The sequence below is a fragment of the Rhipicephalus microplus genome, chromosome X (assembly GCF_043290135.1).
Source record: "Rhipicephalus microplus isolate Deutch F79 chromosome X, USDA_Rmic, whole genome shotgun sequence".
Lineage (NCBI taxonomy): Eukaryota > Metazoa > Arthropoda > Arachnida > Ixodida > Ixodidae > Rhipicephalus > Rhipicephalus microplus.
The window spans coordinates 201,070,384-201,096,066 of NC_134710.1; the positions used below are offsets into that span (position 1 = coordinate 201,070,384).

Here is a 25,683-nt window from a genome sequence, read left to right on the forward strand (position 1 = left end):
TTTTCGGAGCCCTCCACTATGACGTCTCTCATAATCATATGGTGGCAGTTTTGGGATGTTAAAACCCACATGTCAATCAATCATCTTATGACAGCACAGTTTTGTTGAGGTGGCAGGAGACAGAGGACATCATCTTACAATGAAAGCTGCTATGAGATTGCAAGAAGGGGCGATTCTGGCATGATAGTTATCCACCACCGCCGCTGCCGCCGGTGTCCGTAACCACTATCGCACAAAATAAGAAAAAAACTAACTAAATAAAAAAAAGAACAGAATGTGAATTGAACCTGGGTCCTCCGCATGGTAGCTCAGTGCTCTACTTCAGAGCTACACAGGTGCATGAAGCTTTGTTGTGAACTGACCCTGTTCAGGCTAAATATCGAGTAAGGAATCATGTCAACATGCATTATAAAGCATTTTATAACAGTACAGTAACAACCAGACATCACACAATGCGAATTGCGTGAAGAGGGGCTGTTGAATGCTTCAATCCATTACAAAAGTCTTGGGCATAATTGTCAATCGTCATCAGCCACAGCTTCAACAAAGTTCATATAATGCCTTACAGCTGTGTAGTTGTTACCATGCTTCTCCAAAGAATTACGAATAATGACATTGTAGAAGCTTCCTCACTACACAAAAATTTTGATGATTTATGGCGTAGTGGGTACTGTGCATGTCTGCTTGTAGTTGTTGCTACAAGAGAGTACAAGGCTCTAAAGAGGCGACTCATACAGCTTTCGCTGTGATGGTGCTGCGCGTTCTGGCAGCTTTTAACGTGATAGCGATAAAGAGCTTGTTTCGTAGATATTCTGGCATCTGTGTCATTGGTTGTGAGCGAAAAATCATCATTTTTGCAAGACTGAAAAATCGAAAAAGATGCATATAAAATAAATAAAAAATTCTTGGTCTGAATGGGGATTGAACCCGGGTCATTTGCGTAGCAAGCGGGTGTTCTACCACACGGCCATGCCGTGTGGTAGAACACCCGCTTGTGAATACAGTGAAAATAATTTTCTCTGCTTGGAACTGCATTGAAAGTAATTTTCTTGCTTTAAAAACACGTGTGTCCTGTATACATGCTTCACAATACAACATGAAGTATTGCCATAATATTGTATGGTACAAAGGTACATTGCCATTGGGCATCAGAACATGGGATTATCACAAAGACTTCATGTTTTAAAGCCAGTCATCTACTACAAAAGGCCCATATACACTAGTGCAACCTTAAGGCCACACAATGGGTGCATAGCAAGTTCAAAAACATTTCATATACTAAGTGTTTAAAGTACACACTAGAAACAGAATATCAATATCGTGTGTAACTCTTAAAGGCGAAGCTTAAGAGTCCCCCAATTTTTGTTCCCTTATAGTACATTATGTGTCTCTTTTATTCTAGTATTTTTGAGCCACCTTAGATTGAATCATGTTTATGAATAGCAAGTGTTTTAAGCATTATGATTTTTATTTGGCAAATTGCATTGTTTATAATCACTGATAAAATATGAGCTTTAAAATTATTATACTTGCATGACGTGTACTTTATACTGTTTTCGTTGTGTTATCTTAGTAGTCATTTAGTTTTAAAATCTAGGAATTGTTTTTACTGAATGAAAGAGCTTCTGTTTTTTGGTCATTGCAGCTGTCTACAAGACCAGGAAAAAGAGATTGACCAATTGAAGAGAGACTATGTCTTCCTCATGCAGTCGGCCATTAGGATGCGTTCCATGGAAGGACCTGAAGTCATGGAGGTGTATTTTTATGGCGGACAAAGAGTGAGCTCCTAATCACTTGCCCTTTAGCTTAGATTAAAATAACAGTCCATACTCTTTGCTGCTGACAGTGAAGTAATTGATTACATACTGAAACAAAAAAAAAAGCAATGCATGGTATTACTGGGAATGTGCATGTTACAAGTAGGACCATTTAGGTACTCACAGTCTAGAAAATGAAAGGGACCAGAGTCAGACAATATGAGAATAGCATGGCTACTTGATTTAGAAACCATATCGAAACTTTTGAATAGACAAAGCTGGCAAATGGCTGTTGTAGGCACCAGCTTGGAGGAAATCCATACCAAACAAGAACCATCAAGGTTACTCCAACATGCAGTTTTTGTTGCACGAGAATGAACAAAAACTTGACAAGGTGCATTCGAACCCCCTCTCACTGGACCTAACTACCAGTGCCTGGTCTATTGCTCTTTTTGTCCGGAAAGAAAAAGTAATTTATAACAGCAGCCAGTAGCATCCAGTAAATATTTTTGTTTCTGTGAGATTTTCTTTTGTGACTTTACTTCAAATATCCAAGAATTGTATATGAAAGGTGGAGTAAATCAAGAATAATGAGAAAAGTTATTATTTAAAAAATCACAGCATATTCACGGTGTGAATGATGATGAGTGGGGTGAAGAGTCTGTCAACCCATCTGTGTTTCCGTCCGTCTGTTCGTTCTTGCTTCTGTTCATCTGCGCAACCATCCATGCGTCCGTTCGTCCATCTATGCATACGTCCGTCCATCTGTGCATACATCTGTGAGTCTTTCCATCCGTCTGTCTATCCATTCGTGCATCCATCCATCCGTACGTCCGTCTGCTAGTCTGTCTGTTTGTCTATCCGTCTGTGCGTCCATCTAGTGAACACTGCAAGTACAGTCATCTCCCATCTCGCATCCCCTGTGGCACATACCCCCTCTAGAATGGGTATGTGCCGCCGGTGGCTACCTGCTACTACTACATAGATCAGAGGATGTACAGACCTACGCCTTAAGGAGCTTCGCCCCTAAAAGGGTAACACTAGGCATGCAGGATGACATACAGTACATGACGCTTCGAGCTTCTAGCCATCTCGGTTCATGCAGCCCTTGCACTCACCGCAAAATACCTGCTAGATGAGGAGTGTTGACTACCTACGCACTCATGCTGTCCTGCAACTTCACCATCCCTCCCTCTCTGATGCCTAGTTCACGCTGAAGAATCGGCTTTTCACAGGGACTGGAATTCTTCTGTCGCCTAAACGCAGCATCATTCGCACTGGACACGCACCGCACCGTTGAATTCGCTGAATAATTGTAGCGCCCCATCTGCCGACTGAACAATCAACTGCGGGGCGAACGCGGGATGAATGCCGTTGCCGTGGGTTACAGATGCGAGACGCCAACAACACTAGGCCAGTATGTATTGAAATCAGGTTGTGTAGACTTTAATCTTTCGTGCACTTTCACTGCTTTAAATGACTAGGCTGATGACTGAGCAGAAAGAAGCAGTACTGCTTTCTTTGCTGGCAAGGTTGCCATCTTGTTGTGCATGAAGAGGAGAAAAAAATCGTCCATGCCTGCATTGTTAATTGGTTTGTCTTGCTATGCAAGACTGCAAAAAACTCGGTTACACCGACTGCTTCTACGCGATCGGGACATGAAGTACTACACAGAGTGGGCTAAATTCTATTTGGTTATATTCAGTTACATGCACGGTGACATGACAAGAGAGTCCGGCTTGGCCGATGTTTTAAAAATTGCTTGATGAGCTCTCCTATTGGTTCGCTACGAGCTGATTTAGTGGCAGACACCGTGAAAATTGGTCCGAGAGTGATCGGCGCAGAGAGGGCTCTTTTGGCGACCGGAATGTTCAGTGTGAATGAGCCATGACACCCTACCACCCATACACTCCCTCCTCCTACCCTTTGACCCCTCTACTGTGGTACACTTGCTTAAGGCTGGGCCGATTATAGAAGGAGGTGCATGCTCTGCTGCACACCCCTGCTCACCTCTCTTTCCTAAACTAGTGTGCAGGAAGGTGGCGCAGTGTTTGTCCTTGTAAGAATGCATGTTAAGGGCTACACCACCATGTGGCACTGCACATGTCATAAGGTGCTGTAGTACAGTTGGACCCTTTTTTAAGAGGCACCAATATATTACAGACAAATGGGTATAAGAGATACCAGTGTGCCTACAGTAAATACAGGTTAATAGGAAAATGCATACATGGTAACCTGCTTATAAGAGATATCTCATATGCTGCCCAGAGCATGTCTCTTATAAAGGGGTTCAACTGTATCTCTCTTTAGTTCGAGCCCCATTTTGACACGGATAATTTCTGGTCCTACTGGAATTCAAATGAATGAGGTTCCACTTTATTTAATGCTTGCAGCATTCTCAAAGCTTTTTCTTGTTAGCTTCTTTTTTATTTAGTAGAAAGTGTTAAGTGCTAGGAAAGTTTCATGTGCTAATTAGAAATATTACACAAGGAGATTGGAATCAGTCCTGTTTTTTTCTTGTGTATGTGTGTGTGCCCAGTTACATTTTTAACTACCTATTTTTACATTCATTTTCCCAGCTGTATATTTTTGTCTCTTCTTTTATTTTTTTTTTTGCATGCAGAATTACTATGTGCTAATGGAACAGTTAAGAAAATGAAGCTGGCCAGGCAGTTTGTATTCTTTTTGCATAATGGCAATAACTTTCTGTGTTGACTAGACAACAATGAGTTCAGACTACATGTCCCACCACCATTTTTCCACATTTTAAAAGAGAGATATGCACACGTACACACATAAAAAGAGACTGTGGGCCCCAAATTGTCTGTTATATTCATCCTATCTTGCTTGATATGGTGTTTGATGCAGTCACAGCAAGCTTCATTATGTCAGCCACATAGCTCTGCAATATCAAGTTGGGTGCCCTCAGTGCCAGCACCGCAAATGCATATATATTCGGGGCACAGCCTTCGTAATTCTCTGGACGAAGGCCGTGCCAGGGCTGAAATGTTAGGCATAAAAGTATTGCTCTCTTGTACATGTACAGTACTAGCTTCTGTTTCTTAATATATATATATATATATATATATATATATATATATATATATATATATATATATATATATATATATATATATATATATATATAGTGGGAGTAATAATTCAATGGGCCAGTTAGTCTTTGTGAAGGTATGGGATATGGCACAACGGGAGTGTTGTCAACAAGGATAAATATATTTATTTCCCAACAGTTTCGGGAGGGGTCCTCCCTTCATCAGGGGATGAGTTATACTGAGATGAATTTCCAAACTTCGCTGCTGCCCCGTCCCTCTCGCCTAGAAACATGTTTGCGAGAGTGAGAGGGAACTAGAAAAAAAAGAAAAAAAAAGGGGGGGAGAAAAAAAAGAAAAAGAAAGAAAAGAAAGAAAGTAAAAAAGAGGAAGAACCACTGTCAACGCTGAGAACGAAAGCAACTGTCCGTGTACGTCCACATACGTTTCTTATCACGTGCTGTTCAGTTCTCGACGTGTGTCGGGCCACCCAAGATTGTCGCCGCGATGCCGGGAGGGTCCGTGACGGCGTGCGTAAAGAAAGGGTTTCCCCGTAATGGGTCGGTCGGCATGCGGCGTGCGTAAAGGAAGGGTCTCCCGTTGATGGGTCGGTCGGCTCGTTTTACCTTTAATCTTAAGATTAAATCTTTAATTAATCTTTAAGATTAAAGTGAGATTTGGTGTGGGTATCTGCCAGAAGTATGTATACATCTGGAGGGTGAGACTGGATGCATCGCGGAGGTCAACATCGACTACTCTACAACTGGGTGCGGAAGTCTGCCACATACTCCGGTGCACGACACTGGCTGTATCAAGGTGGTCTTTGCAGGTCTTGATCCTTGGGCGATGGTACTGGGCGCATTCCAGGAAGTTCAGGTGAATGGCACTGGCTGTTGCGCGAAGGTGGTAGCCACCTTTGTCACTTCTTTCGCCGCATTCTGGACGCAATGGGAGATTCACAAGAGACATCTCTTGGAGAATGACGAGCACCTGTGCACGTGTCTGCTGACAACGTCATCCAGACAAATGGCTCAGACTGGTCAGGGTCGATCTTCTTGCTATGGCTGGGCATGACTAGTTTCTTTAAAGGGAGAGTGTAAGCCGTGGTGCTACAGGCATTCATAGGCAGGTAGGGTGCGTTGACTCGTAGCTTGTCCGGCAGGACAAGCGCCACGTGCCAAGGTGGTGTTGAGCTCGGAATCAGCATCACCAATTGCTAAGCCTCGAGTGCAGTCTTGTTGTTTGTCATCGGGCTGGAGGACTGTGATGAGACATTGAGCTGGTGCCTCACGTGAGCTAGATATATGAGAGTGGGCACGTTAGTAAAAGGCCCAGCTACGCCGTGCCCCTCACTATGATGTTCCATGAGAGAGGGCAGGGTGGTAGATGGCCGAGGTGCACTGGAGAGGTGGTGAGCCTTACATTTCCCTTCCGCTGTAAAACATGAGCCGGCAGGAAGGAGGTCGCAGGTGTGGGAAAGGGGCCGAAAAACAGTAGTCAGCTTGGCACACCACTGAAGCATATTTTTATATATACATATATATATATATATGCACACATGCACACACGCACTAATGCATCCTATATATATAGGTAGCATTCCCATGTGCCTATCTAGCTTGATCAAGTATGGCCCTGCAAACATAAAGAGTATTCGGTTGTATGGTCAGGTCAGCTTATTACTGCCAATCTTGTACGGTAGCTCATGCTTCACTCAAAACTTGTGACTGAGCTCTTATGACAGCGATATCGCTCTTGAATGAAAAATGGACGAATAGTCATGTGTGTCCTGTACACATTCCTTCACCATAATAAATGGACAAGTAGCCATCTATGTTCTGAACACATTCGTTTCAAGATATCCAATGGGGAAATAAAGCTGCTGTGCCAGTTCCCATTTAGTGTTCATCGCTAGTTTTCCACGGTGGATCAGTAGTGGCTAGGGTGCTTGACTGCTGACCCGAAGGTCGCAGGTTCGATCTTAGCTGTGGCCGTCGCACTTCATTGGAGGCAAACTGGTAGAGGCCTGTGTGCTGTGCGATGTCAGTTCTTGTTAAAGCACACTAGATGGTCAAAATTTTCGGAGCTCTTAACTACGACGTCTCTCATAATCATATCGTGGTTTTGGGATGTAAAACTTCAGATATTATAATTATTGGTGTTCATCGCTTTCAGTGTGAACAGTTGGGATGTACACACAGCAGCTGAATTCACAGGTGATGCCAGTGCATTGATTGCCATATAGAATGCTGTGCTATAATCATAAGCTATATGGCTGAAACTCTTTACTCATAAAGTAGTGCCATCTGACACACACACACACAGTAGCACAAAGTTGTGAGCCTTAGAGAAGTTCTCTATTACAAGAAATGCTAGTCACTTAGAAAATTTTTAGCCTTAATAACAGTACCGTGCTGAATAATGTGTTTCCATCCTACAAATACTGCACTGAATTTTAGCTGTAAATCAATGAGTTGACAGACCTTTATCATTGCATGTTAAAAATAAAAAGTGCACTTTGCTGTGGTCAGGTTTCCCCTTAAAATAATTTATTTCTGTCCTTGCAATTGCAGTTACATTAAAAAATAACTTCTTTCTGAATCAGTTGAAGTTGTGTATAACCTGATGTCTTTTAAAGCTAACAACTTTTTCTGCTTAGAAATGTGAAACCTGTGATCAGGTATAAAAGTGTACCATAAGAACTTTATCATTCATACATATGATATTGTGAGAATTAAGTTTCAGAAGACCCCTTTTCTTTTGTTTTCTTTTTGCTCTAAGATTAACTCATCTACAATATAAAGAGGGTTGTTGCACACACACTGAACTTTTACTGAACTGCTAGATATATCACATGAATTGCTTCATGCCCTTCATCTCATTGTATATAGTTCTTACTTTAGAAAATATTTAGTTGAGATGAGTCCACTATGATGAACAGAAATAATCCTGGTGTTGCACAGTTTTTTGAAGTACCCAAAGGTTTGAATGCGCATACGAGTGCTTTTATATTTTTAGAAGACATGCATTCAGAACTTTTGTTCTGTGGCAGCATTTTATAATACTTGTGCAATATTTTTGTCAGCATGCAGCTCGTGTACTCCAGCTTTTGCGGGAAGCCCGCATGTCAAATCCAGGCCTTCCTACGTACGACAGGTGAGTTTACTCTTTTAATTTGAGCATAACTGATATTTTTCAGATCAACGGTAGTGCTAAAAGAGTTCTCTGTAATAAAAGCCATATGAAAACAAAGCAGTTGTGATAACTACCCCTGAAAAAACCAACTAATGATCAGCATGAGTTTTTATTTTTCTCAAGCCAGTAGCACAGACAAATACAATGCGTTCTTGTCATTACTCTAAGATGTAGTGCATGTGCTTGACTTGCTTGAGAACTGTTGTGAGAGAAAAATCAAGTACTAGGTTGCCATCGGAAAGCCGGTTCTTGAAGCCCAAAAAGAGCCTTAATTAAAGTTATTTACTGAGTGAGTTGGTCCATTGCATGAATTAGGAAGGACCTACAAAAGTATAAAAAAAACCAAAACAGAAGCGGACCAGACAAAAGCTGCACAGTCCTTGGCAGCTACTAGTTAATGCAAGCTTCATCTTATTGCGGACCGGTTGCTTTTTTTGGATAACTTTGGACTGTGACACGTTTATTTTTTGCACGGTGATGGCAATATTACCTGGTTACAATTAGTAAAATACATGTTGCATTTAACAAATACCTAATAACATTTGAGATATACAAAAAGAAACAAAGAAGGCAGACAACACTAATATGATTATTTATCACAGAAAGGCAATGATACCCCCTACCATGGCAGCACAGTCAGCTTGAGGCATCGACACAGCTATTACTACAGAACGGTATTTGCAAGTGTTAAAAGTTATTGCCTTTAAGGACTTGCAAAAGACACAAGCATCTGAAAAGGAGCAGTTTAACAGAAAAGTTGTAGAACTCAGTGCAGTTGTTAAGTTTTATGCTGTTTTAACCGGCACTCTGCTGTATCCACATTCATTGACCATATTAGGCGGATGAAGGATTCAAAAAGAAAAGTTAATTAGAGCGCGAAAACTTGACACGATCACTCACACACGCACACACCCATGCATCAAACACACAGCGCTCTGTGTTTGATGCATGGGTGTGTGCTTAGAAAATTGAAATTGCTCCAGCCACAGTTCAAAAAGAGCCCGACGTTTCGAGACCGACTCGGTCCCTTCCTCAGGGGGTGACTGTCTTGGTCATGGAAGTGTCGTCGCGTCGTGTTCTCTCACCACGGCTCCGGCTTTCCCTTTCCACCATGTTTCGGAGACCGTGAAGGTACACCGAAGGCATTGTTCCCAGCGAGCGGTTCACGTTGGCAGGCGTATGCTGAATGTGCCAAGACTCGAGCAAGAGCCTCTTTCCCAAATTCCATTCTGTTTCAATAACAGAAGCGCCGTCTAAGTCAATTTTATGGTCGTGCTTCTCGCAGTGCTCCGCCAGAGCGCTACGTTGCACTTCCATCTTCCTGACGTCGTTCTTGTGTTGGCGCATTCTTTCCGGGAAACACTTGCTCTCGCCTATGTAGCTGGCTGGACACCCAGAACACGACACTTTGTAGACAACGCCCGGGTGTAGCTCCCTCGGAGGTCGGTCTTTCGGCCGCGGTAGCAAGCGAGCGAGCGTCGAAACAGGTTTATGGATTACCGTGACCCCGGCTTTTCCTAGGATTCTCGAGAGCTGTTCACTTATGCCCGGCACATATGGAATGGCGACGCGGTTGTTTGGCGTCTTCGTTTCTCTCGTGTGCGGTGGTGTGGCCAGGGCGGAAAGGGGGTCGGGCGGTGTGTCGCTTGCAGGTGTCTTTCCGCGGTGCGGTGGTTGTCGTCTCGACAAACGGCGTGACGCCCGGCGGATGAACGCTTCTGTGTAGCCATTCCTTCGTAGCTCGGCGACAATCCTCTTTTCTTCTTTCTTCCTCTCACCCTCCGACGTGCAGATTACTCGTGCACGTGAAAGGAGTGCCGAAACTACTGAAGCTTTGTGGGCAGTTGGATGACAGGACGAAAAATGCAAATACCTGCCGGTGTGAGTTGGCTTTCTATACACCGAAAAGGTCATGCGCTCGCCCTGTCGTCTGACTAAAACATCGAGAAACAAAAGCGCCCCGTTTCACTCTCGTTCCACCGTGAACTGTATCGCTTGGTCGATGGAGTTTAGATGTTCGAGGAAGCTGTCTACTGCTGCCTTCTTTATTATGCAAAAACAGTCATCCACGTACCTCACAAATACTTTCGGCCTGTCAATAAAGGAGCCCAGTGCCGTCTCTTCTATGTGTTCCATTGTGAGGTTCGCAGCCGTAACGGAGATCGCCGCTCCCATCGCGGTCCCGCTGGCTTGTCTGTAGAAGCTCCCGTTGATGCTGAAATACGTCCCCTTGAGGCAGTATTCCAGTAGGCGACACAGTTCGTCGATGCCCAGGCAGGTTCTTTCATCCAAGAGCTCGTCTTGGTTCAACGCTGCTCGTGCGCTAGATACCGCTAGTGCTACGGGCACACTGGTGAATAGGGACACGACGTCGAACGAGACGAAGCACTCATCGCTGCTCACGGTCACATCTCTCATGCGCTCCAAGAAGTGGCTGGCGTCGCGTATGTGGGTTGGTGTTTGCCCCACGAGCGGCGTGAGAGTCCGGTGGAGATACTTGGACAGCGCCCGGAGTGGAGATGTTGTAAAATCCACGATAGGACGGAGCGGAACTGTGGGCTTGTGGGTCTTGGGAAGCCCGTAAAATCCTGGTGCAGAGCCGTTCCGGCAGATGAGCTGGAGGTATGTGTTTCTCGCCTTCGGGTGCGCTTTAAAGATATCCGCCAGGAGCTTGTTCATTTCCCTTTGGACACTTGGTGTGGGGTCCTTTGTCAGCTTTTCGTAGGCTGGACTGTCCAGCAGGTCTCGCACTTTGTCGTTGTATGCCTCCCTGTCGAGCAGGACCATTGCGTTCCCTTTGTCGGCCGGGAGGATGACAACCTTATCATCATTTCGGAGCGCATGGATCGCCTTACACTCCTCTCTCGACAGGTTGTGCTCACGGCGCTTTCCTATTTTTGATAGTACGCCGATAGCCTTGAGATGCACGTTCTCCCGAATGCCGCTGTCGAGTCGCCTTATGCCTTCCTCCGTAGCCGCGATGATCTTCGGCAGTGACGGACGTGTCGTGGTCGTGTTAAAGTTGTGTCCCTTTGCCAGCACGCTGTGCTCTGTCGGGGAGAGTTGTTTGGAGGACAGATTGACGACGAAATTCTCGTTGTCAGGACTGTAGTGGTGTTTTTCGCCTTGAAGTGTCGCAAGCTTACTTTTGTGGGTCGCTTGTTGTTTCTGCGCTGTTGTTGCAGCCACATTTCGTGCGAACTCCTCCAGTGACGGAAAGATGTCGGGCAGTCGATGTTGAAGTTGCCGTCGTAGAAAGAACAGGTCTAATTCCTTCTTCTTGATGACGCTGTGGCACTCATGGATTCGGGCGTTTAGTAGCCGCCGTTCAGCTTGTGCGATGATCTTGTTGCCCTCCGCCGTGTGCACCAGGCGCTTGAGCTGAAGGCTTCGTGGTATCACGTTCCTCTCCCGACAGGTCCTCGTGAAATCGAGATGGTTGCGGTAGGTCGTGACGCCGCGTGCTACGTTCACGTACCGCTTTGCGAGGAGCGCTGCTTCCTGACCGAAGTCACTGCGTAATGACTTAAACGTAAACATTTTGACAGCAATCTGTCTGGCTGGGTAGGAAAGTTTAGAAAATTGAAATTGCTCCAGCCACAGTTCAAAAAGAGCCCGACGTTTCGAGACCGACTCGGTCCCTTCCTCAGGGGGTGACTGTCTTGGTCATGGAAGTGTCGTCGCGTCGTGTTCTCTCACCACTGTGAGTGATCTCACCACTGTGAGTGATCGTGTCAAGTTTTCGCACTCTAATTAACTTTTCGAAATGATCTACCAACTAGCCCAACAACAAGTTCTCTTAGATTCAAAAAGAGTTTGTAGCTCTGAGATTCATGAGGCAGTCTAGTCCATCAGTCATGTAAATTTATGATTACTTAAAATTTATAGTGTTTTACGACTTCTTTAAAACATAATTACAACAAAAACTAGAAACTGGCTGTGAGTCGCTTGCATGAAACACTGTATGCATACGCAGCAGTGCACAAGTTGTATTTTAGCCCAAAGTCATTGAGTTCGGAGTCACGAATGAAGCAACCATGTAAAAATGCTGACCACTTTTGTTGAATACTGTTTTATTACCCAACTATTTATTTTACTAGCACCAAGGGCACCATGAAATTTTTGAAATAGAGACAGGATTCCCTTTCATGTAAAGCTACTCTACAATTGACGTGTCACATATAAAATTAAACTGAATTAAATGTAATTAAAGCTTATAGATAGAGGCCTCGCAACAAATTCTTTTGTCATGTGGGTCATTTGATGGCCACAACATCTATATATTTCTGAGCTGTAAGATTTAGATTTTTAGGGTTTAAATAATAGTAAGGCATCAACTGCATGACCATTTTTGGGCTGGTTTGAGGCTATAACACGCTGAGAAACTTTAGCAAAAAGTCTAAATAAGTTGATAAAGTACTGTAAATGTAGGCTGCATTTTGTTTGAATGTCTATAACAGCATTCAATGTAGCATCAAGCTGCAAAGGGAATTTTGGGTGTTGCAACAACCCACAAAAGGGGCCAGAAATCGCTGCTGAACAAAACAAGCTGACCTACAAGTGCATTCTATATATCTTGGGTTGAATGAAAGGGGTATGCTCATCTTCTTGGTTGCGCAGTGCTATGCAGTACCCGCAACACCCACACAGCTAGTTGTAGCAAGAACCATTCTTCAGCCATCTGACGACATTGCTTGTATTCCTTGTGTTGTCGACCATGCTCTTGCATTTCAAGCATACGGTCTAGCCCTCCTGTCTGGTGTAGAGACAAAGTAGCAGTGATGACTGTGGTGTCCATGCTAAACTGAGGCGCTTCCACCGGGGCATGCACAGGATGATACAGAGAGGCCCGTGAGTGACAAAAAAGAAACTGGCAGGTTTTGGTGTATTAGGTGATTTCCATCCTTAAGAAGATGCAGGTATGCTGGAATGTCTTAAAGCGCGGTCTAGAAGTAACCAAGCCACGTTCAAAGAGAAAAGAAAAAGGGCATATTTTGGTTTATGGGAGGAGAGAGAGAGATGGAGGCCAGAAAGGAACATGCAAAGGCATGTTCCTCCAAGCTGAAGTGCTGAGATTTGAGAGTACTGCTGCAGCCCATAGGAAGCTAGACTTGGCTGTACTGGTTCATGGTGCTTAAATTTTTTACAGGGGGTTGGCACAATGTATAAGTTGTCTTCATACTGCATAATATTCTCTTTTTGACAAGTTCCGATCGCATTGAGAAATATGTCTTATGCATTTGAACACATGGTGACAAAAATGCTAGATATTTGTTGGCATATTTCCATATTTTGAGCGGTCTTTTTTTCCTACTTTTTTAGGGTTTGGCGTGGCTAGGTTTCTCATTGGTAAACAAGACTGGTGCTAGTAATATGTCTGCACCACAAAGCAACTTCTTGGCATTAAGAGTGGTGTCAAAACTGTTTAGAAGCTTCACTTCAGTGTGTCTAGTACACATAAATTGGGGATTTGTTTTTCGGTGTGGAGGTTAGTGTAAATAAGAAAGAATGTTATTTCGAGTGGCATGACGTAGTTACCATTGCTTTTATGTATTGTATTTTAAATCTACAACAAAATGAGTGCCTGAAAGTTGCTATTAATACTCGATGATAGGCATTTTCTGATGTGTTTCTAGACTTAATCGATAAGCTATATTTTAAACTTGATGAACCTGCTGAAAAGCAGTGTCATTTGAGTTCATATGTCAACAAGTGCCAACTACTGCTTTAGGGCTGGAAAGTAGTGTGACTTTATTTCATTATTCCTGTTGTGACATTAATAGCTGGTGGGTTGACCTTGCAGCCAAAGCAAGGTGCTCCAACACACGGATGCCTTAGGTTTTCGGCATTATTACACCGAGGAGAGCCTGGCACTACACTACATCTGTCGCCAGCTGCACCTTCACTACCAGGAGCGGCTGCCCTCAGCTGCCCACCACCTGTGGCGCTGGCGTCAGTACCTCCTGCTTTGTGGTGACAACCTTATCAGCACAGTCAGTGTTCCATCTATTTGCACATCTGAACACGAGTTGTAGTCGGCTGTAGTGCCAGTTATAGGATGTGAGATGATAAAAAGGGTTTGCCTTGACCGTTTTGAAGAGTGTAATATGTGCTTGTTTTAAAGGAGCCCTAAAATACATGTCCTTTTAATTTGGTGTGTTTTCCATCTGAAGCTTCAGAAATGGTTTGAAATGAGTAAAGTGCCTTTTTGTGTATTATTGCCAAAAAAATTTAAAAGAAGAACCTTGTACAAACAGTGTTATTATGAGTGTTATGCTTTCTTTCTCGTCCACTGTATTCTCTGTACTGGTGTAGCACGGGTTCACACCACCTAACACTTTTTGTTTCATTAGCAATGGATGGGTTTGGCTGAACAAAAGTGGATGACAGCCACTTTTTCTGAGGACTGAGCCGTTCTTGCCTAAAGTTAATTGCATCAGTTAGTATTTATATTTTATTATTTATTTATTTATTGAAGGAGCCCTTACAGGCCTTGTTAGAGGCATTCGATAAAAGGGGCATCACAACAAAAATAAATGATCACACATTATGATTACGTATAATACAGAATTAAATGGCTGAAAGCACACATGTAACTTCATAGATTCATTAAAATATTGCCTAACAATAATTGTTGAGGCAAAAAGAGCAACGGAGTAGTTCAATGCATATACAATTAAAACAATTAGAGAGAACATTAACAGATACATTTTGTAAAATGCCCAGACACTGAAAAGTTAAAAACATGAGAGTGCAATAAATGAGCAAAAATAAATAACAAACTCATAAATATAAGAGCTAATAAAATGTACATAAGAAGAAAAGAAAAAAAGACGCAATGCATTTTGTCAAGGTTATTCAGAGGAATGGGATATGATGAGTTGGTGAAATTCATTAGGATATTTTTCAGATACAGTGGAATCATGAAGTGAATTCCACAATCGAATAGCTTGAGGAATCACTGATGAAATGAATGCGTGAGTGCTTCCATACATGCGAGTGACACTGAAGTAATCATGTAATTTGCGAGATGTTCAAGGTGAAACTTTAAGCCCCAAGGAAGATTTTTTTCACAAGCGTAAACCTATTTGTGAAACAATGATATAAACGCTAAGTGCCGACGAGTAGTGAGGGGTATAAGTGAATTATGTTTTATTTGTGAAAGGGGGGAAGGGGCTGGATTTGTAAGTATAGTTATGAGAGATAAACCTAGTGGCCCTATTTGTACTGATACTAATAAACTTATCGTCATTATGATGGGGTGATCATATTGGAAAGGCATGTTCCAGCTGCAAGTGAACAAATGTCTGAAAAGCTAGCTTGCGGATATTGGAGGGAGAATTTCGCAGGCATTGATGGAAGTACTTTAGTGACTTTAACGCATTAGCAGCTATGGATGTGACATGAAGGTTTCCAGATAGGTTTGATATGAGATGGATTATAAGTACTTGTATGCAGTGGCAGGAGAAATTGGGTTAATATTTACGTGATAAAAAAATGAGAAGCTGACTGTTTATGAGTAAAAGAGATTACTTTGTATTCACATGAATTTAGGGTTATTAAGCAAGTTTTATACAAATAAAAATAAGCTGAAGATAGTTCTGTGTAATGTGATGGTGATTGGGGCCGAATATAGGGCAGTATAAAATGCGATCATCTAAAAACTGTTGCACACTGGAAGCTAAGAAGTTAGGTAATAAATAAATAAATAATTATGGAAGTCATTAATATATATTAAGAATAGTAGCAGCCCAAGAATGCTACTTTGCAGTATGCCAGAGGTAATATAACATAGGGAAGATGAGAGATAGTTGACTATTGTAAACTGCTGGCGTTTTGAAAGAAAATTCGGAAGTCATGTGAGTGATTGTAAATCCGATGCTGGAGCAGTTAACTTTGAAAACCAGGCAGCAGTGGGCTACACAGTTAAATACCTTTGAAAAATCAAGAAAGATACTATGAATTTGTATGTTACAGTCCATGTCAAAGTGCAAGTCGTTTGTGAATTCTAGAAGCTGTGTCTCACCTAAAAGACCCCTCATGAACCCGTGTTGATTGGCAAAAAAAAAGTTATTTGATTATAGATGACTGTATATGTGTGATGCAATGACGTCCTCGAGCACTTCACAACAGATACAGGTTAGTAAGATTTGTCTATATAGCTATCAGGTGAGTGTCTGTCGCCACTACTGAATGTTGGAAATACTCTAGCAGCTTTCCAGTCAGACAGAAGCTCTCCTGCAGTTGTGACAGGCTGATGATGTAATATAGTATTTTGCTCAAAGTAGTGACGGCGTTCTTTAGTACTCTGGAGTTAAACCTAGCGACGCCACAAAAATTAGATAACTTAAATATATTTACAAGTGTAACAATGCCCCCGATAGAAATTTCAATGGGAGTCATATACTGATACTCAAAGTCTGGAACCTCAGGTATGATGGAGTAATCTTCTTTCCAAAAAATGAATGGAAAATAAGTATTAAAGCTTCAAGGACACCCATTGTCTGGAATAGGCACGTGGTTGCTATCATGTAATGAAATGCTATCAGTATCACTGTTTGCAGAAATGACTTGCCAAAATTTTAACACGATAGCATTAAAGAGCTCGTTTCGCAGAAATTACGGTGTTGGTGTCCATGTCTGCCTGGGTGCCGTTAGTTGTAAGAGAAAAATCGTGATCTTGCGCGTGACATAAGAATACAGAAAGATGCAAATAAAATATAAATTGTAAAAAATTCCGGGTCTTAGTGAGGATAGAACTCAGGCTATTTGTGTGACAAGCAGGTGTTCTACCACACAGCCTCATCTCTGCTTAGAAATACACTGAAAATAATGTTCATGCAATACAAACGCATGCGTTCTATGTACGGGCTTCAGATTACAAGTGATATCACAGTAATATTGCATGGTATAAGTGCACATTGCCATCAGGAGTCAAAGCATCTGATTATCATAACGACTTTTTGGTCTAAAGCCGGCCACCCATTACAAAAGGCATACACTTTACTGCACGTATTCCGCTAAGACCATGTAGTGGGTGCATAGCAAGTTTGAAAAGATTTCACACGCAAAACAGCTCATGTTTTAAAGCATGCTATTTATTACACAGAATGCAGCCATATGTGAAGGCTTCACCGACACAGGCCACTTTCAACTTTATTGATTACATTGTACTAATCCACAGTTTGAACTTCTCGAGTAACATAATACAATAAAAAGTATGCACTATGTGGTTAAAGTGTGCACCATAGACAGGATATCGCTATTGCGTTCAACTTTTAAAGGCGAAGCTCAAGAGTTCGAATTTAGCAAGGTGGAAGGGTGTGAAAAAAATACTTATCTTTAGCACTTCCTAAATCCGAGTTATAGTTTTTACTCTCACTGTATTTTGCCCAAGCCACAAGGGTATCTAATTTTTTGGCACTTATTTAAGTGAGTCTCTTTTTCTTTATAAATAGCCTGAGGGAATCCTTTAACAAGGGGTTCAATTTATCATTGGTTATTTTGATTAACAGGATTCACTGGTTTACTAACAAGCATAATTTATTCCCGAAGAGCACCCAGTTCTGCTCGGCTGTTCGACTGTGCAGAGAAGGAAAAAATTCACTGTGGAAAAAAAATTCTAGTTCAGCATTTATGATAGTGTAGTCACCCTTGATATAGTTATGAATAGGTTTGGTTCACCCTGCCCGTAAAAAGTAATAGAATAGCATGATTAGAGCAGATAATGGTCCCTAAAACCATCCATCTAGGTAAGTTATTTGCTCTGCTGTTTCACGATTGCTTTTAAGTACTAAGTCCAACAATATGAGATCCGATATCCACTAGTGGGTTTGTTGACAACCTGGGAGAAATTCAAGTCCAGGATTAATTTAATGAAATAGAATGACATTTAGCAAGGAGAGATTAGCTTCTCCCAATCAGTGCATGGAAAATTAAAATCACCCAAAAGATAGACGATATCTGCTTGGCAGGTGTTAAGTGCATTGGCAATACTGTCACGAAGAGCAATGATAAAGGTTTCGTTTGAATTTGGAGGATGGTAACAAGCTCCAATTAGCACTCCCATATAACGGGTTTGGCAAATGGATCTCGAGATTTGAGTCTGAGTGAATGCAACGAGAACTAAAGATCTTTTTAATAGCAAGTAAGACAATGCTGCCTTATCTGCTAAGACGATTGCATTGATACATGCTATAAGTGCTCGCAAAGGAAAATAGCTCATTATTAGAAATATGTGGATAGAGCCAGGTTTCGGTAAGAATAACAATATTTTAATCGGCGCATCTTAAAGGAAGCAAGAAAATTTATCCAGCTTTCAAGCAAGACTTCGGATGTTAGTAAATGATTATGATACTGGAGATCTAATGTGATCAGGTAATGATCCATGACAGAGTGCATGTGTACCTCTTTGGCTATTTATTCCACTGCACAACAGTTTGGATGACGATATCGCAGACGTAAGAAGATTTACTAGGCTTGTGTGAATATTTGAATATTGAAGCACTTAGCCAGGGTAAATTTGCTTTGCCACGAAGTTCTACTCCTAATTTAAATGGGCCTTGCAACACTTTTTCAGCATGGTCAGCAAAAGCTGCCAATCGATAGTCGAGGCTACCAAGAACACGCAAGCTAAATATTATAGCGCAGCACGCGAGTTTGAATTCACAATAAATTCTCAAAGTCCGATAGAAATTACTCTCGTCTCTTGGTGAATAACATGTAAAAAATTGCTATAGTCACAGTCATTGTACCAGCCATTGTCTGATTTGAGCATGGGGTGCTCGGTGGTTACTGGGGCCGCTGAGGGTGGCCGCGACATCTCCACGCGTACATGCGCAATTGCACTGAAAAGCCGCATATTCAAAGAAGAAAAAAAAAAGAGAAAGAAAGGGTACTCAAGGTCACGACACACACGTGACGTATTTTCTTTCCCTATGCATGCCATCTCTCCCGGCTTTGCTTCAAGCGCTTTTGTCGGGATGAGAATAGAGAATTCAACTGCAGCATGTGGCAAATCTTCATGACTACGCTCATACTGGACAGATTCTGAAAATTTTAGCGACGGTTGATTTATAAGGTAATAAGCTTCTATGGTGAATCCATTCCATGGCTACTTTAAAACTGTTGCAGGATCCCTTTAAATGAACATATTATCCTCAAATCAATGGATCATTTTCTAAGCTTAAAAGCTTGTTTTGCTGGCTTATACACTGTTAATAATGTTAGATATTTTACAGGCTTTCACTTACATCCTACTGAAAGTCAAATTCTGCTACTTCTCAAAGTTGTTTCGACTTCCTTTGAAAGGGAAAAAATAATGAAAGCTCTTGCATATAAGCCATATTTAAAAAAATTATTGTGCAGGTTAGATAGGTCATGATAAATATGTTCATTTTTCTTTATATGTGATATATTCTGTTCAAGTTCGATTCAAAATTATCCGACCAAAATCACTAGTCGCTTCGAACTTGCTTCGAATTCACTTCAAATTTAAAATTCACTATTCGCACAAGCCTAAGCTTTACCCATATGCAGCTTATCAGGAGATGATTTGTGCAGTTTGTTTTGAGTCTTGGTAAATTCGATCAGTTTTCTTCTACTTTGGCGGGGGGCAAAAGAGAAGTCTTTGCCAATGGAGATTGATGAGTCTTTAATTATGTGCAGCTGGAAGAACTTCTTGTTTGTCTTCAAAAAATGTGAATTTGGTAATCAGAGGCCGGGGCTTATCAAGATTATATTTGTCTAACGGATTCACATGTTTGAACTGCACACTAGTTGTTCTTATTGCCAACTTGTCTGGGTGAAGCTTTATTATTTTAAGCTCTGATGCTGCCCAGTCTTTTGCAGAGGAGTCTTCAATACCAAAAAAAAAAAAAAAACAAAGTTAGATCGTCAAAGCTTGTTCTCTGTGTCCTCACACCTGGAGTTTATTGTTGTGAGCTGATTATAGACGTCCTGCAGCACATCGGCTCTAGTGGCAGAATGGGCCGGGTGCTCCAAGGGGACTTCTAGAGGGCTTCTCAGGGGCTTCTCGGGGCATTAACCCTGTGTTAATACGTTCGATTTTGCTCCTGGTCATTGCTAGTTCGTCTCTTGTACTTTTTGTTTCAGCATGCAGAAGTGCGTTGCCCTTCTCGAACTTTGTGACTTTCATTAGTGCAGCAGCCTCCCCCTTTTTAGATGCGGAGCATCTAATACTCGAGGCTTGTAGTGCGGCGCCGTCCGCAAGCTTCCTCCTCCTTCTTCCACCATCTGTGCATCCCTTCCTCCTCTACACACCGCGCGCGCTTCACTCCTCCACCATCTGTGCACCCTTCCTTCTCTACACACCGCGTGCGCTTCTCCTCTTCACGAACATTCGCTAGCTGTATAATGTAGTGCGCATGCGCCGTCACGCTTCGAGAACATCGGCAGCTGACGCGCGCGCATGCGCCGTCGCGCTTCGAGAACATCGGCAGCTGACGCGCGCGCATGCGCCGTTGCGCTTCTCCCTCTTCTCGAACATTCGACAGCTGACAGTGCATGCGCCGTCGCGCTGTATATATACTCAAGGTCGGCGCTCGCTCGCTCAGTTGCCGCTCGTCGGTTGGTTTGTACGGCGCGTCGACGTCCAAGGTCGCGGTGAAATGAATTCCAACGAATCCACAAACACAATGATCGACGTCCCTTCGACCAGCGCCGCCCTTTCGCATACGTGTGTACGTGTTCACTCATTTAACACCCCCTCCTACAACCACGTTAACCAATTTAGCCATCGACCCAAGTAAGTCGCAATTTAACACCCCATTTCACAACCACGTTAACCAATTTAGCCATCGACCCAAGTAAGTCGCACTTTAACAACCCATTTCACAACCACGTTAACCAATTTAGCCATCGACCCAAGTAAGTCGCACTTTAACACCCCGTTAACCAATTATATGCTCCGCATACTCCTCAGTGTTCCCCCGAGGAAAGCTGCGGGCAATTTTTTTTGCACTTGTTAGTTCAGCAACGAGCCCTGCGTGTGCTTCTTCTGGTTTAGAAATTTTATCTACGACAATTGCAAGCATTTTTGTTTCTGGCTTGGTCATCAGACCAGGGTTGGACTCAATATCACCAGAAAGCATAAATAACAATGCCTGCAATACACAGCACGAATGAGAGGCAATAATGTGTATTCGAATCCGTACATCGGTTAGTTCTACAGGGTGTGACACCGTTAGCAAAAAGTCCCTCACACACAAAGCACAAGGTAGGTTATTAACCTGCAAAAACAGCTCGTGTGAGTTCGTCATCACAGATGCAGTGCCGTGCTCTGTTACTGGGCACGACACTGCACCAGTAGAAACAGTAGGAACGAGCACCCTAATTAAAACATTCTGCCTGGGGACTACATCTCTATTCACCAATGGTAGCTCATTGTTGGAATATGTCAATGTTCTCATAAAATAGCCAATGACTGACATCTCACTGCATCAATCTTCTGTTTAAAAACGATGTTGCAACGTTGTACTTCAGTTGTGAACTCTATGTGCCACACGTGATTAAAAATTTGGCTAAAATGTTAAGAGCTTTGCCTTCTGTCTAAGAGATAAGAATATTAACCATAACTAGAGTTTCACTTGCCCCAAACTATAGGACTATGAGCCCCGTCGTAGTAGAAGGCCACAAAACTTTTGGCAATCTGGCATACTTCAACATGCACTGACATTGCACAGCACACAGGCCTTTAGCGTTTTGCCTCCGTAGAAATACAATTGTAGGACCGGGATCAAACCTGTGACTTTCAGGTCAGCAGCCAAGCTATGTAACTACTGTAACACCCTAATAAATAAAAGTCTAAAGATAGCATTTTCTCATCGAGATATGATAGATGATTTATGGCACTTTTAAATATAGCTACTACCTTGTCTGGTCTAAATAGGCTGCATTCTAATTCAAGACTTCTAATTCAAGACTTCATTTAAGCAATGTTATGATTGGGCTTATGATGATGCAAACAGAAGCTAACCAGGAGACGAAAACCAAGGGGGAAAAAAAGTACAATACTTGCACTTTCTCACGTATTCTTCATCTGCACTATTTTCTGTTTATTTTAATGTAAGTTGTGGACTCTCAATTTGCAAAGAAAAATATTTGGTATAGGAGAGAAATAAATTGACAAGCTCAAATCTAATGGCTTGAAATACAAGACACTGTAGTGCTAACCGCATACCTGCCAGTGCTCCAGAAATTTTATAAAGTTTGCAAATTTTGGCTCTTTTTAAGATTCTACGAATGTTTCATCACATCTTATGAAAAGTAAGTAAAGTTCATGAAAAAGATTTGCTTATTAGTTCCTTTAACGCCTGTGAAATCTTATGTTGAAAGGATGTGCCAAAGGTAGATGTTCAGGGGCATGTTATAGAGGCAAGTTATTGAAGCTGGTGAAATCAGCAACACCAAAGTAGCTGAAAAAAATCACAGCATATCTACGAAGTGAATGATGATTGGAGGGGCGAAGCATTCGTCAGTCCGTCCGTACTTCCGTCCGTCCATTCGTTCTTGCTTGCATTTCTCTGTGTGTCCATCCATCCGTGTGACCATCGGTACGTCCGTCCATACGTCCGTTCTTCCATCCGTCCGTTTGTCTGTCTCTTTATCCATTCGTCCGTGCATCTGCTCATGCAGCTGTCCCTCTATCTGTCCGTCCATCCGTGCATCCACCCCCTCTGTCTGTCCATCCGTGCATTCGCCAGACCATCAGTATGATGACGGTGCATTTAGCGTTCATCCGTCTATCTAGTGAACACTTCAAGCCTCATCATATCACATCTTTTCATTGTGTATGCATCATATACAAGTACCGCCATCCAGTGGACAATCTAAGGACCGCTCTTCCGGGTATGTGCCACCGGTGGTTACGCACTACAAGGGACGCACAAGCTGCGCCATAAGGAGCTTCGCCCCTAAAACTTGCCGATGTCTGAGGATTGCACTATTTACTCTGTCTAAGGTTTGCACTATTTACTCTGTCTAAGGTTTGCACTATTTACTCTGTTACTCTGTCAATAGTTTGCACTATTTACTTGTAGCTGCTATTGTGCTGTGTCTGAAGGTAAACACTCTTTAATAAACAATGTTGACATCTTTTATAAGGCAAGTACTCAGAGCAAGTTTTAAAATGATGCATGCTGCATACTACCCCTTTTCTTCTGTCTGTCTCACCCCTCAGTGCATCGCCTATACAGGAGGAGGAGGAAGATTCAAACCTCTTTCTGAGATTTTTCGCGGTTTGGGTGCATGTTAAAAAACCCCAGGTGGTCGAAATTTCTGGAGCCCTCCACTACGACGTCTCTCATAACCATATGGTGGTTTTAGGACGTTAAACCCCAAATATTAATCGAGATTTTTTGCGGCTCCATAGGTATGATAAATATAAACACACACATGTTTGAACATGCATATACATGACTATTAGATCATCCCTATTCTCATGTCTATGCAATGAAGGCAATTAAAACAAAACACTGACCACAATTAAAAGCAAATAAAAGCACTAGTGCTTTTATTTGCTTTTAAACATGGTCAGTGTGTTGTTTTAAATGTCTTCATGTCTGTTCGTGACCGAACGGGCTTTCGTCCAACTATCGATTTCATGTCTGTGCAATATTCAAAATTTTGAAGTTCACAGGTTTGCAGATATACAGCTCAAGTGAAGCAAATTGTGTAGTACTATATGAACAAAGCAGATACAAAAGATTTTATCTCTGTGAAGTTCAGGCTCTCATGTGCAGCTGCACAGGTGCATTTCCTATGCATGTTGCTTTCTTTGTGCAGTAAGTTTAGACTGCTCTGTGGCTGGCTCTGGCATGCAGAAAGAACTGAAGAGCTTGGTACGGCAAGGTGTTCCTGCTGCATTTCGGAGCCAAGTCTGGAAGGCGTTGTATACCTGTCGAGTGGCAGACATCATCGAAGACAAGGGCAAGAACTACTACAGCAACTTATGTTGTCAAGCATCTGAGTCTGAGGTCAGTATGCAATAAAGTAGCCAGCCATTTAGCAGTATTAGTGCTAAAATAGGCTAGGAAACTATTTTGTTTGTCTATAACAATCAACACTCATATTTCTGGAACTTTGTAAAATTCACATATGAATAATGCAAGAAATTGAGTTGAATTATTTAATTAAAATAATGAAACAACACAGTGATGCTGTTATCTACTGTTGTTTCAAAAACAAAACTATTGAAACTTCAATTGAATCAATCAATCTTTTGTAATTTTCTTTCATAAATTCAGCATTGACAAGTCTTGAAACATTGGTGGGACTTATCCATGAAAAATTGTGATTTGTAATTGGTTTGATGAGGGATGCTCAGTTCTCTGGACAATGTAACTGATTGTCTCACTCAAGGTGGACACTTGAACTAGTAGCATTTGGGGACTTGTTAAAATTTTACATTTGCCAGAGCAAAATACAGAACTCTTGTGTGCCGAGTTCTAGATGGTGCATGTTGAGGGTTGATGGTGCAAGAACCCAAAGTGGCTTGATTCATTCAGAACTGTTTTTCCGAGGCTCCTGCATTGGTTTTTAATGCTGAACACTGTCACTCAGAAAGCGATTGGGTAATCTACCTCATCATCATCATCATCAGCCTGACAGCCCACTGCAGGGCAAAGGCCCCTCCCATGATCCGCCAATCAACCCGGTCTTGTGCTTTCCGTTGCCACGTTATACCTACAAACTTTTTAAACTCATTAGCCCACCTAACTCTCTGTCTCCCCTTCCTGCATTTGCATAATCTGGGAATCCAATCAGTTACTCTTAATGACCACCGGTTATCCTGCCTACGTGCTACGTGTCCGGTCCATGTCCATTTCTTCTTGATTTCAACTATAATATCCTTAGCCCCGGTTTGTTCCCTGACCCACTCTGCTCTCTTCTTGTCTCTTAGGGTTACACCTATCATTTTCCTTTCCATCGCTCGCTGCATCGTCCTCAATTTAAGCTGTACCCTCTTTGTAAGCCTCCAGGTTTCTGCTCCGTAGGTAAGTACGGGCAAGATGCAACTGTTAAATACCTTCCTCTTGAGGGATAGTGGCAATCTACCAGTCATGATTTGAGAGTGCTTGCCAAATGTGCTCCACCCCATTCTTATTCTTCTAGTTACTTCATTGTCGTGGTTCTGCTCTGCGGTTATTACCTGTCCTAAGTAGACATATTCTTTTACAACTTCCAGCGCCTCTCCACATATCACAAAGTGCCATGTTCTGCCGAGATTGTTGTACATTACTTTAGTTTTGTGGATAATAATTTTCAGGCCTACTTTTCTGCTTTCCGTGTCCAATTCCGTAATCATGAGCTGTAATTCATCCCCTGAGTTAACCATCAAAGCAATTGCATCCGTGAATCACAGGTTACTAAGATACTCTTTATTGACTCATATCCCCAACTCTTCCCAACCTAGGGCCCTGAAAACCTCCTGTAAACACGTGGTGAATAGCATTGATGAGATTGTGTCTCCCTGCATTACAGCCTTCTTTATTGGGATTCTGTCGCTTTGTTTATGGAGGATTATGATGGCTGCGAATCCGCTGTAGATATTACGTAGGCTTCATGGATGTCCTGATTTCGTAATGCCTGCATCACTGCTGATGTCTTGACTGAGTCAAATGCCTTCTCATAATCTATAAAAGCTATGTATAGGGGTTGGT

The 25,683-nt window shown here is 42.3% G+C and overlaps 1 protein-coding gene across 3 annotated transcripts in view; it reads left to right on the forward strand.

The window, feature by feature from the left end:
• The window catches only part of LOC119187687 (uncharacterized), a 782,552-nt gene that overhangs the window by 182,442 nt on the left and 574,427 nt on the right, over positions 1-25,683 (forward strand). For all 3 annotated transcript variants that reach the window (XM_075878472.1, XM_075878474.1, XM_075878473.1), the window contains exons 12-15: positions 1,646-1,778; positions 7,893-7,963; positions 13,806-13,995; positions 23,845-23,997. In XM_075878472.1, coding sequence (XP_075734587.1) covers positions 1,646-1,778; positions 7,893-7,963; positions 13,806-13,995; positions 23,845-23,997 — 547 coding nt within the window. The remainder of the gene's footprint in view (positions 1-1,645; positions 1,779-7,892; positions 7,964-13,805; positions 13,996-23,844; positions 23,998-25,683) is intronic.